Source organism: Epinephelus moara, chromosome 10, assembly GCF_006386435.1.
Source record: "Epinephelus moara isolate mb chromosome 10, YSFRI_EMoa_1.0, whole genome shotgun sequence".
In the NCBI taxonomy this organism is placed as follows: domain Eukaryota; kingdom Metazoa; phylum Chordata; class Actinopteri; order Perciformes; family Serranidae; genus Epinephelus; species Epinephelus moara.
The window spans coordinates 8,305,164-8,318,992 of NC_065515.1; the positions used below are offsets into that span (position 1 = coordinate 8,305,164).

A 13,829-nucleotide genomic window follows, 5' to 3' on the forward strand; every position below is an offset into this window, starting at 1 on the left:
GCCGTGCCCGAGCGTGTCCGAGCATGCACCAGCGCGAGCCTTGCCTGAACCTCTTCTGTGAAGCCTTCTTCTGTATCTCCGGGCTCCATACACCCGGGAGAGTTGAGCCTGATAGGAGGGGCCAAATTTGAATGTGTGTTTATAAACAGCAACTGGAAAATCCTCCAGACCCTACCTTTAAATTTGAGTTCAAGATGTTTACATGCAAACATGATTTTCTGACATCACAACTAGCTTGAAAGCTAAACGTGGTCCAATATGAGACTTACACAGGTGTGATGTGGAAACTTGAAGCCTCCAGTGCCCACACACTCACTTTACACTGTAGGAGACATCTTTTATCGAACCGTTTAAGTTTCGAAATGGAAAATATTTCCATGTTTATAGATTTCTAAGGATAATTTAGTGAGAGGGAGTAGTGTGGAGGATGAGAAAGTACACAAATAAAGATAGAAAAAAAAACCCATGAAATCATAAAGAACAAATACATTCTGAAATAATTAAAAAAATGCATAAAGAAATAAACGCAGAGGCTGCCTTACAAACATACACAGAAATACAGAAATAAAAAAATGTAGCTGTACAAAAATGTAAAAATAATAGATATTTAATAACAATTTTAAACGTCCTGCTTGTCAATTTTTATTTATGTATTTATTTATTACCATTTTGCTTTCAACATTTATTTATTCAGTTATTGTTAAATTTATTTATGTATTTATTTATTTATTACTATTATATATTTTTACATGTATTGATTTATTTCCATATTTATTTATTCCAATATTTTTTATACACTTATTTATTTTAATTAATTATTTTGAAATTTTTCATCCTCCATAGAGTAGATGCATTTTTGAGAATTTTTAAAATGTAATTTTTTTTTTATCATTAATATCATTATTTTATTTTTTGACAAATTACATTGGACATAAATTATTATTTGAGGCAGAATGAAACATGTCCCAAGGGGATCTTCAACATCGAAAAATAAAAATAAATAAATAAATAAAATAAAATACACTAAAATAAAACTTCTGGCAGGGTCCACTTACTCTGGTTTTCCGACGCATCTCTTGCGCTCCTCACTGAATGGAGTTGCTCAGTAGCCTTACTGAATAACCTTTACCCTTTCTGAGTAAACTCCACCTGCTGAGGAAGGCCAGAAGGTGCGACTGAAAGGTCTGGAAAAACCAAGTCAGTGGCCTCGATGATGTCATCAGGAGGGATGAATGATATTGGATTTTTTGCCGATATCCTATATGCTGACATCTTACAACTTATCTGGCCAATAACTGCTGCCGATGTATCCACTTTTTCCCACCTAATTTCAGTGATCACAAGTCTCTCTTTGATCAGTACTTGAGACTGAAGTTAGAATATTTTGGCCTCTGCAGCATCAATTCGACCATTGCTTATTATTATTATTATTATTATGCTTCTCGCAAATGAGCCAAGGTTGTGGAAGGGCAAAGTAAATTGCTGGATATTGTAATCATTAGAAGCAAATTATGATTAATGATAAACAAATAACCAGGAGAATTCCTTTAGAGGGATGATGTCCTCTGTTTGCATCATACCAGTAATTACACTCATAACATTTGTCCTGATAGAGTTAAGAGCCTAATGTGGGCAATTCAATTCATTAAACTCATCACTTTAGCAATTACTCAATCATCTCGCAGCCTTAAGAGAATTTTTCCTGTGAATCATTACGTAAATAAGGCAGAACTCTCCCTGGACTCCAAATTGTCCTCCTCCCTTTTACTAGGCCCCTTCAAAGAATCTCCACATATAAAAACCTTTTCACCTCCCTCCAGAGAGAGCCAGAGGAATGCCTGCCTTGTCAAATTCCTCAGTGCTGTTTGTTGGGGCTTACAGTGCGCGTAACACAGGCTACCAAATACCAAAGTGAGAAGTCACTGGACTCGGACACAGCTGAGCAGAACTCCTGTGTTGTTGTTGAAACAGTGTGACAGCAAAAACAGTAAACACATATTTCTTCACATTTTTTCACTTTATTTCCATTCGATCTGTGTGTTCTTCATTAGGGCAGCAGTGAAATATAACTATCCCCCCCGGCCTTTCAGTGTTTGTGAGGTTGAGCGCCCCACATGGTTGATATTAACATTCCATCAGCTTTCTAATGATGAGGACAAAGCAGGCCGCAGGGGAAGGTTCATGACAGCATTGGCATGGTGCTCACATTCCTGCACTTGACTAGCCAGTGGGCCTCTGCAGGGTGGGTGGTGGTGGTGCTGGTGCTGGTGCTGGGGGGTTCGACACCAGCAACTGGGGAAAATGAGGAGAGCGACAGTATAAGCTGCCTCCTCTCCCTCCCTACTGTCTGGGAAGTCTTGGACAGACATGTACATATGTGGTATTTTCCCAGTTATGACAGACGTGCGGGGAGGACGGACACTCCTTTGGCTCGCAGCAACATTCTTTTCTCTGGATGTAAATGCAAAGTAATAACGCTGCATTCCAGGCAACTTGAGAAATTGGGACACGCAGCGCGGTATGAGAAGTGCAAAGCGACTCCTCTTAATATCAGAGTTCCAACGAGTAATCCAGGTGGAATTCAGCGACAGAAAGTCTGTTATGTGAGATCACACGAATATGACAGAAAATGCTATGAATGGTCAACAATTTAAGGCCAATTTAAATGAATCAGAAGCAGTTTCCTCCAAGGTCTGATAATAAAACCTATACTGCCTGCGACAACACGTCCTACTCACAAAATGTTAATATCAGTTCAAGGCCCTGACACACCAAGCCAAACGTCGGCTGTCGGTCAATGCTGGGCCTTCAGTGAGCGTCTGCTGCCTTATTTTTGTGGTGTCTTGTGCACTGTTGGCACTAGCCACACCTTATCGATGGCTTTTGAGTCAGCTGAGCATGCTGAATCCGTGGCGGCGAATGAAATGACTCTGACTGGCAGCTCAGCTCAGTGCATGAGAAGCTAAACAAAAGTGAGGAAAGCAAACAGTCAAGAGGGAGTGAGATGGAAACCAGTGTGTTACATCAGTGTCTTTAGTTCGTCCTGTTGGTCTTCCGGCTTCCCTTTTTAAATGACAAACACAGACCACCGTTGCCTGCTGGTATTGAGAGTTATTTCCTCTCACAGGCTCAGAACGTACATGCTGGTTGGCCGTTGGCTGTCGTCTTTGCACTGTGTTTAAGTGCAACATTTGGACGAGAAACAGGTGACATTAGGTGACGTAACAGTCAGCCTTCGTTGCCACTAGTTCTCTGAAGTCAATTTCGTGCATCTGGGCCTTTAAATAGAAATCATTAATGTTCAGGCAATCAGACATATTCCCGGCAGGAAACACACGTAGGTCAGATGTCGTCTAAGCTTGAATGGAATGCAGCATTATATAATATGTCTTGGGTTAAAGGGCCCAAACATCTGGCTTCTCTACAGTTAAACTATTTCAGATATTGCAACAACTTCCTAAAACAATTTGGCAAAACTAATGAAAATTTAAAGACATTACGAGCTGTCAACACGTTAGAGCTTCACACGCCAAGCGCAGTTGAGCTGTTGTTGAGTTTCTGTTGCTGACCATCACATCCTCTAGTTTTGGTGTTATATCCTTGACACTGAATTGCTGATAGAGTCAGTCTCTGAAACGAAATTCACACATTAAGTGCAGTTTTCTTCTCTTTCAGCGTCTATACTTTTTGGTCCTTTTCCACAAGATTACAAGCTGACCACAGCTGTAACGAATATTTGATTAGCGCAGCATCAGGAAATCAAACTATTTGGATGGTCTTTAGAAGCAAACATGCTGAAATTAAGAGTTCCAGCTTCTCAGCTGTAAAGATTTTAAACTTTTGCTTGTGTGAAATTAAAGTGTACTGATCTGCTTTGGGTTTTAGACGACTGATCAGCCAAAACAAGACATCTACATATGTCACTTTGGGCTCTTTAAAACTGTAGCAGACATTTTTAAATATGATATTTTTTAGAGACCCAACGATTAATGAGCTGTCAGTTTAATTCATGATGAAATCAACTGTCAGTCCTAAAGCTAACAAGGCCAATCTCAGAACCCACTGGCCATCATCTGACATCAATAGAGCCTCTGGGGGCAAGGGCAAATATATCGGGAGATTTGGTGTGGCCAGTTGATTCCTGGGCCAAGACGTCCTCTTCTGTGCGCCAGTCGTTTTGACTTATCTCCATAAAAAGATATCTGCGTATGAATGCAGATAAAAGCTAATAAAAAGCTAACATAAAGCCGAATCATCGCCAGACGACTGCATTTCAGAAACTGTGTTCCACCTCTCCGCAGGCACTGTTTATTTGCCATTCAAATGTGACTGGTGCATAAATCTGTTTATAGAGATTACTTTTGGTCAGACATGTTCTCCTTTCCCGTTTCCAGTATATAATGAGACCTTTTCAACAGATTCATCGTGTCGTGAAATGGTATTCTAGTTTGTTTGTCTTTCAGATTGCAAACACAGACTACTGGAGGCACAGATTGCGCACACGATGCTTGTCAGCTGTCATCTTTGCGGTGCGTTTGAATGCAGGTCTCGACACGTGATGTGATGTGATGCAAAGCGTTTAATCAGTCAGCCTTTGTTGGCGTTCGTTCTTTAAGATAAGCTTCAGTGAAAACACAAAAAAGCTGAAACACTCGGTTTTAGCTTCTGCCGCCGCACAGATAAAATAAATACATGATAAACAGAATGAGGAAAAAATTGCAGGCAACAATCTGAGCTAATCAGCTGCACAAGACTAATCCTGTGTCATATGTGTCACCTCATACAACACGGCCTCCACTGTGGGGACGGAGCAGGCCAGGCTGTGTGAGGCCACAGCTCTGAGCAGCCTGAGAGCTCACTGGAATTTCTGAATTACAATCGCTCCGTTTGACAGTTCTTATGAACACTTGGGAGAGCTCAAAGCTCTGAGAAAGAACTGTGCAAACTCTGTTACAATAAGAATAGATGTCTCTAAAGTTCAGTCGAGTGAGGCTCACAGCAAATACCCCATAAATTCTCCACCGCGTGCAGTTTAATTCAGTACAGGACGTAGTCTTCGGCACTGCTGTTCGAGGCACTTTTATATTTCCTGATTTATTCAACCTTACTCCATCACTAACCATTCTGTGCTGCAGCCTGGGCAGACTCGGGCCCTGAGCCACTTGGCTGGTACTTGGAAACTGTCTTGGCGTTGTTCTCGCTCATACCGTGGATGTGGGTGTCCAGTTTCTGGAGCAGCTCTTTCATCCGAAAGTTCTCTTCCTCTAGGAAACGAGAGACTGTTCGGTTTGTGGGAGACACTGATGGAGGCTCCTGGAGGTAAGATAAACACACAACTATGAGATTCTTTGATAAAAAGAGGACAGAACATTGCCTTTACTACAACTGTGAATTATTATTTGTGATGAGCCTCACCACTGGAGAAGGAGAGGAAGAGGGTGTGATTCTTTCTGCAGATGCCGAGGCCAGAGAGGCTTCAGAGCCGGAGCTTTGCCCCTCAGCAGGAGAGTCATTTGAACTCAGCTTTGGCACTGAGTTTCTCCTGGTGAGTCTTGTGCTACTAGAGGAGGAGGAGGAGGAGGATGCTGCTGAGTGAGGCCTGCTGTCTTGGGCCTGGCTACAGGGGTGCTCTCCAGAGGAATGGGACAGGGTGTGCAGCTGTTTGAAGAGGCTGTGGATCTGCCCTTCGTAGCGGGTGGTGGTCTCCTGCAAATTAGGAAAAGAATCCTGTCTGTAACATGTGTAATGACTACATAACGACTGTGTCAAAGGCCGCAGACAAACCTTTGGTGACTGAGACTCCAGCCTCTGCAGCAGAGCCTTCAGATGCTGGTTCTCAGTTTGTAGAGTCTCCAGCTGAGCCTGAGTCACCTGAGAGAGTCAGAGAAGAAGAACAATGTGGTTTGTTTCACTAAACCCCTGAGAAGATGCACGGGCCCCAGCATGATGGTGTGGTTTTCCTTAACCCCCTTGGATGATACCAAAAAAATACAAAGCTATTCACTGGATTAATGCTAACATACTGATGTTTGACAGGGACGATATGTAAGATAAGATCTATGAGTGTGTCATATCCAGCTTAAGATTTATGTGAGCATGAGAGCAAACAGAAATTGACAAGGGTCCATCTTAATGTTTTTGTCTTCAACACTTGTGCAGTGTTGGACATTATTAAAAAAAAGCCTCAAAATAAAATAAAGGTAATATAATGAAATAACAGACATATAAACTTGATGTGGAACTCAATGATTCACAATGAGAGGACTGGGAGGGTATTCCTCCTGTTGATGGTGCCATTAATTTAGGGTTCAACAGGAAAGTAAGTCACAAAAATACAAAATAAATAAACTTAGTTTTATAAAAATGCAGAAATAAATGCAGAATAATTATTTACTTATTTATGCCCAGTTTAATTGTCATTTTTATGCATTTATCTATTTCTTTCGACATTTATTTAGGCAAATATTTATTATTTTATTTATTTATCTATTTGTGTATTTATTACAGCTCTTATTTATTCGTTTGTTTATTTATGCATTTATTGATTTATTTCCATATTTATTTCAACATTTATTTTTTCAATTATTTATTGTTTTATTTATTTATGTATTTATATATTTATTTCAACATTTATTTTGTCAAATAATTATTTTATTTATTTATGCATTTATATATTTCTGTATTTGTTACAGCTCTTATTTATTCTTTTGTTTATTTATGCATTCATCAATTCATTTATCTATTTATTTCAACATTTATTTATTCAATTATTTATTCTTTTATGTATTTATATATTCCTGTATTTATTAGAACTCTTATTTACTCTTTTGTTTATTTATACATTTATTTATGCCATATATATTTCAAAATATACTTTTTTTATTTATGTATTTATATATTTATTTCAACATTTATTTATTCAGATATTTATTCTTTTATTTATTTGTGCAGTTATATATTTCTGTATTTAGTAAGGCTCTTCTTTATTCTTTTGTTTATTTATGCATTTATCAATTTATTCCATATTTATTTTAAAATTTACTTAATTATCTATGTATTCATTTATTTATTTCAATATTTATTTCAACATTAATATGTTCATTTATTATTTTATCTACATTTTTATTCATTTGTTTTATATTCATTTATTTATTTTTGTATGTACTTCATATTTATTCTTTTATTTATTTATGTATTTATTTATTAGTGTATTTCCCCAAATATCAAAGATTGTGTGAGCATTGCGGCTCTCTCTGTAACACTCCTGTCATGTCAAAAAAAGACAACAAACACACATCTATAGCTGAGTGACAAAAAGCCATCGATCATGTTACACATTCCACCTGCTTTTGACATAAAAACTATGATGTCACAGCTCTACACCTGTTCATCTTTCTTACTTTCAGCTCCGCCACCTTCTGCTCTGCTCGCTCTACATCACCATGGTGCTGCTGCTTGATGCTGGACGAGGAGCCTTTCAGTGAGGCGATGGTGACGTCACGTTGGTGCAGCTCAGCGGTCAGCTTCGACACCTCCATCCTCATTCCCTCCACCTCACCACTGTGGGTCTGCTTGGCCCTTTGAAGCTCTTCTCTGAGCTGGAGAATAAATCCAGATATAACAATACAGATGTTACCTGAGTGCGCTTTACTCACACAACAGTATGTATGTCGAAAACCTCGCACAGCATCACCAGTCAGAGAAGTTTTCTGACCTTTCTCATCTCAGCTAGTTCAGCCTTGAGATGAGCCTCACATGATTGGGCGCAGTGAAGCTTGGTCGCAGTTTTCTCCAAATCTTGTCTGAGAGTTTCCACACCAGCACAGCCCTGAGCTGCCAGACAGTCCTCCAGAGAGCTGAGGAAACAACAGAGCTGTGCTTTACTGACTTCTATAAAAAAAACTCTTCTCATACAGCACACAAGCATTAAACCAACTCTACTGCAGCTACTCAACAACACATCCTCCCTTAGTATGAGTCTAGACTGCCCTCTGGTGAACTCGTAATGTACTACATCACAACATGATGACTGAAAGCACAGTTACAGGTGGAGATCCACCCACCGAATGACTTGATCTTTAGCTTGCAGCGCCTGGTTGAGTCTGGCAGCTTCATTACGAAGTCTTTGGCGTTCAAGGCTGGCTCTTCGCACAAATGTATCCTGGGAGTCCAGTGTGGCGTGGAGCTCTTCTCTTTCCTCTGAGAGGACCTGTGGAAACATCAAGAATCCTCAGCTGACAAAATTATACTTTAATCTCCTACACTGCAGCCCAGATCCACTGTTACAAAAGGTCAATGTTAGTTTTTGTGGGTGTCTTCTTCTCTACATTACGCCATGTTACGACAAAGTCTTTAAACTCCGACTGGCAAAGAACCACAAAGTCCTGAAGACTAAAATTCAACTCATAAACCATGTGAAGCTCTGAAGACAGAAATGCTGCAACTAAACAGTGCAAGAGTTGGCAGGATGTGTGCAGGAGTTTTTGTTTCTTTCACAACCATGACCACCCAGAATAAATAGGGACAAGTACAAACACATTAGTACACAGAATCAAGAGTGCATTTAAATGTTTCCAATCATCAACCTGTTTATAGTGTTTTAGTGCACCTGACGTGAGTTCACTTCAGAGTTGCTGTATAAAGTTCACTGTTCAGTTTGTTAGATATGTTTAAATCCAAAGCAATCATGGTGATTTTTACTACATGTCAGCAGTAGCTGTAGTATTTCAGGGAAGTTTGATGATTATTGTGGTATTTTTGACCACAATATTCGTAGCATAAAAATATACCAACACATCCCTGAGTTGCGATCAGCCCACAGTCTTCATCTTTAGAACATTCTACATAAAGTGGGTAACGATCACCGTCCAACATGCTGGTCCATGTTCTTAAACATTAGCTTGATGTGATGGGACAAAGACGTACCCCCTCTGTTACAGCAAAAAATACATTCAAACTATATTTTGTCACTTCAGCGGCACTTCTTGATAAACACGTGCTAAATGTGTATTCAGCAGACTACTGCCCAAAACATGCCACTGAATTAGTCAGTTGTCCTTTTTTTTTTTTGGTAATCTGGGGCAGTACAGGGCCCCACAAAATTAAAGGGCCTAGGGGCCAATGATGATCACCTTAAAGGACAACTTAGGTATTTTTCAACCTGGGCCCTATTTCCCCATGTGTATGTGTGCATATGATTCATAGGTACAACTCGTTCTAAAATTGGTTCAGTATTGAGGGAGGCGGATGCAGCCGGGAGCCGCGAAACGAGCTAAAACGGTAACGGGGTCAAATGCGTCCCGTATAAGTTTGTGCATTAAAAGTGCTTTTTTTCGCCACTGACCCGTTCAGATCGCCAGTGCTATGAGTGCTATGAGTGGAGTCAGCTGTCAGTCAGTGTTGGAGCAGAGAGGGGGAGGGCGGCCCCGCTGAGTACTGTAAGTGAGTATGTGTGTATGAAGTGTGTGTGTTACGCCAGAAGAGTCAGAGTTTGGGACGGAGTCTTTTACGTGCTACCCCCTGGAGTGTTACCAGAGTTTTTGGAGTGCTCAAATAAACGGGCCTTTTTCCCGAACGCAAGAACAGGATGTCGCGCAACACCCCGTACAGCTTTCATAGGCTGCCTTTGTCGGACGGCGAGATGCTGAAGTTGTGGCTAGTTGTGCTACAAATGGATGCTAACACTCCTGTCCAGACACTGCGCCTTGCAGACCATCGGGTCTGCAGTGCTCACTTCTCCCAAGATGACTACTGCCAGCCGAAGAAGAGAAGACATCCAATCCCGAAACACCTCTTCCTCAAGAAAACGGCTGTCCCACGAGTAGAGAGAGCTACAGACACAGTGGAGCAAAGCTCGTGACGTCACACAGCCCAGAGGTAAGGGAAACGCTTAGTATGCTATTTACAGAGATAGCACTGGCGATCTGAACCGGTCAGTGGCGAAAAAAAACACTTTTAATGCACAAACTTATACGGGACGCATGTGCCCCCGTTACCGTTTTAGCTCGTTTCGCGGCTCCCGGTTGCATCCGCCTCCCTCAATACTGAAATACTGAATTTTAGAACGAGTTGTACCTATGAATCATACGCAGACATACACATGGGGAAATAGGGCCCAGGTTGAAAAATACCGAAGTTGTCCTTTAAAGCAGGGACACACATTACGACAATTGAGCTAATTCTGATTATGATTTGAGAGTGATGACTGGTTGGCAGATAAAAACCATATAGTGTGTGATACGTAAAAATTCTTATCTCAAGTTTTCAGATCCAGATATCGGTGACCGATGTTGCCACTTGTGTGCTGCCCGAGTTAGTCTTTAGGTTTGTCTCGGTCTTTATTCTGCCACTGCCTGTATACGTTGGTACCATTCTGCTAACCTGCTTCTCCCTCTGGTACTGTCCCAGCCACATCTCAAGCGGTCGGAGGCGTTCCAGTTCAAGCTCCTGTGAGTGCATGCTGCCCTGAGCCTTCTCCAGCTGAGCACGCAGATGCTGCACCTGTGCACAGCATTCCCTGTGCTCCCTCTCCTTTTGCCATGACGCCAACTGAGCCTGGAAATAAGACGACATAAAAATATGTGTGAAAAATAACCTGCCTCTGTCTGACAGGACGTTACATGTTACAGTTATTAATTAGCTTTTACCTTCATGTGTGTGAGCTCATCAGTCAGGCTCTTGTTTTGGGCCTCCAGTGCCGTCAGTTGTTTTTGGTAGTGGATATGCTGCTGTTCCCACTCTGCAGAGCGATGGTGATATTCCTGCAGAGAGACAAGGATGATTATACTCCACACAACCAGGAGGTGGCAGTAAGTGACCATCTGTAAGTGATGATGTCAGGTACAAGATATAAATGAATGATTTTTTTGTACCTCGATCTTTTCATTGAGTCGTGTCACCTCTGATCGGTCTGCCTCTTTAGGATTCGCTCCTCCACTGGTCTCTTTGAGGTGTTTGCGCTGAAGCTTGTGATAACTCCTCTTTAATTTATCCAACTGCAAGAAAAATGTTAGTGAGAGAGGATTCTCTAATTCAAGTTTTAATCAGAGGCCTTGAAAATGTTACTGTCAAATACATGCGAGGACAAATTAGACTTCACAGTCATCAATATCAGATGCCTGTGTGAGGTAAGCTGAGTAAGATCTAAGATTGTTCAATCTGTAAAGACAGAAACTGATTAAGTTGCTTTAGGAGTGATTTCTTTGACTGATATTTTGATCATTTAAAAAGGTTAACAAGAAATATGGTAGGGTTGCAACAGTATGAGATTGTTACGGTACAATAACCACCTCAGGAAATATCACATATTCATGGTATGACACAAGTTTTATTATTATTATCAGTTACAGTGCCCCTTAAAGGAATGAAAACAGAGTGTCTGTTTGCACCCGGGTGAGAGCAGTCACACTGCAACGATGCAGCGATTTAAACCCATCTGTGCCACGCCTTAATATGGATCCCACCACATGCTGTGATTGGTTAATACTCGTCACATTGAAGCGTCAAGGTTGGAAGCTATCAGGGTTTGGGCAAAAAGGTCATGGTTAGGGCCAGTGCTTGCCAATCTTGGATGTTCTCTGAGATTTAAGTGTTAACTTAAGAGGACAAAACTCATAAATGTATTGGCAGAATCAGGTGACGTGGTATTAAGAGTGATACAGTCCGTGGAAGGAGTAAGACTGGATGGGTGAGTGGACTATTTTAGTTTAGTTTCACTGATTTATTTACACATATGCCAAAAAATACAAATGATTATATGCATTAAAAACACAGGGATGTGATGTAGAGGCTTAAAAAACACTCAGAGGGGCTTGATGAACTCACCGAGTACACCTTAATATATTAGATGATAAAGAAAAATATAACCACAGAGAAAACACATAAGACTGCACACTCGCAGACATCCTATATACGAGAAGACAAAGTAATCAGTTCAACGAGTGGCTGTTTGACTGATTGTTTTTAATTGTGTAACTGAAACTTGTCTCACCTCTTCCTTGACTTTCTGCAGTTGCTGCTCGTACTTGGTGACTAACTCTTGTCGACCAGACTGGACTTCTTCAAGCTGCTTGCAGAGCAATCCGACCTGTGATCAGAGGTGATGACAGTGGTGGTGTAAAAATTTGGGGAAAACATCAACATCATATATATAACAGGATTTAGTAGGGATGCATGATGATATCGGCACATCATCGGTATCGGCCAGTATTGGCTTTTAAATGAAATATCGGAATCTGCCAACACGCCAATTTCTGCTGATATGCAAACCAATATATATATATGCTCTGTGAAATAAAACATACGTCAGAAGCTTGTGTCGGGTCAAGAAAACGGGAAACAACAGGATACACAGAAAGGCAATCCAAGCACTATTAAAAGCCTTTTATTGTAGTGGCTAAATCATTAAAAGACCCACCATGTTTCAACCACTGCAGGTCTTCGTCAGGGCTTTAAAAACAAGTTTTTACATCTGTTTTACAAATTTCTTAAACCGCTACAACATAAAACAAGACTCTTAGAAAATAAAAGGTTGTGAATTATTATTTTCCTTGGGGCTTTTCAAATTTTAAAGTAAATGTTCTTTATAAATGGATATAAATAAGACAATGAAGTAAAAGTACTACATCTTCATCTACATCTATGGTATTGGTTATCAGCCAAATGAGTTGTTATGTAACGACATATGGTATATCAGCAAAAACTCCATTATCATGCATCCCTAAAATGTAGTAACACATGTGGCAAGCAGTAAAAATGTGAAACCGGTCATGCTGCAATACAGCAAAACACTATATTCCAAAATATGACTGATTGTGAAAGACTGTCAGTGTATTTCCATCTCTCTGTTACCAAAGAGGTTAAATGTTCTGGTTATATTCCTCATGCTGTAACTAAAGAAAATATTAGGATCCGCTACTGCACCTCCAGGTCCCTCCGTTCAATGAGATTCCTGGAGGCCAACAGCTCCTCTTCCCCACTCTTCATCCTGAGCTCCATGGCCTGAATCTGAGCCTCCCACTCCCTCTTCTGATGACTGATCATGATGTCAATCTGTCTCATCAGCTCCTGGAGCTCTGGCTCACATGATGACAGGACAGAGCTGGAATACAGATACATTAAAATACCACATTAGCAGGATCATCTCTGGTTGCCTGTGATATTCAGTCATTAGCTCATATTAGTTAGCTTTCCACCTGCTTTAGCCACATGTTACGTTACCTGAGGTCAGGATTCTGCAGAGATCCCAAAGAAGCCTCCATCTGGATGGACGTGACAATATTAGGGTCTGTTAACCTAAAAAACTTAGCTTAAACTTAGCTTTAGCTAACCTAGCAACCTGTGACAGCATTACCGTTACTGGCTAACCACAAACTTAATTGCAGCGATGCCAGTTAAGTTTCGTGAAATAACGTTACGTTAATTTAGTTTGGTTTGAGTGCAGGAAACACGTTATCAAAGTTTCTAACATGGTTAGCAAACATAATGAGCTAACGTTAGCTAGTTTTACTACTACTTTTGTTTACTTCGTTAACTCAACCACTCATTAGGTACAATGGATTTCCTGATGTTAGGCGGTAACCCCGCCCACAATATGTAACGTCATCACGCTGTGTTTTACGTCCAAAGTATCGGGTCAGATGGAAACTACATTCAGGTAACGTTACGGCTACAGTTAATTTAATACCGCTCAGCTGTTGTAATAACAACTAATAGTAGTTTTAGGGCAAGTATTTAGCGCTTAAACGTTACAAGACGCTGCAGCTTAGTCTTTCTACATCCCGCACACTGTAATAAAGCTTATTTCCAACCTGCATTTCGACAGTCTGCGC

General features: G+C 40.6%; 1 protein-coding gene across 1 annotated transcript; it reads right to left on the reverse strand.

The window, feature by feature from the left end:
• Window positions 1–4,561: 4,561 nt before the first annotated feature.
• Window positions 4,562–13,550, reverse strand: cep63 (centrosomal protein 63). The gene is made up of 12 exons (XM_050054768.1): window positions 13,219–13,550; window positions 12,922–13,099; window positions 11,990–12,085; window positions 10,872–10,994; window positions 10,647–10,760; window positions 10,381–10,554; window positions 8,064–8,209; window positions 7,715–7,856; window positions 7,401–7,598; window positions 5,785–5,871; window positions 5,416–5,706; window positions 4,562–5,313 (listed from the first exon to the last, which is right to left on the reverse strand). The coding sequence occupies exons 1-12, from the start codon at window positions 13,257–13,259 to the stop codon at window positions 5,116–5,118; spliced, it is 1,788 nt and encodes a 595-aa protein (XP_049910725.1). The 5' UTR covers window positions 13,260–13,550; the 3' UTR covers window positions 4,562–5,115.
• Window positions 13,551–13,829: the final 279 nt, after the last annotated feature.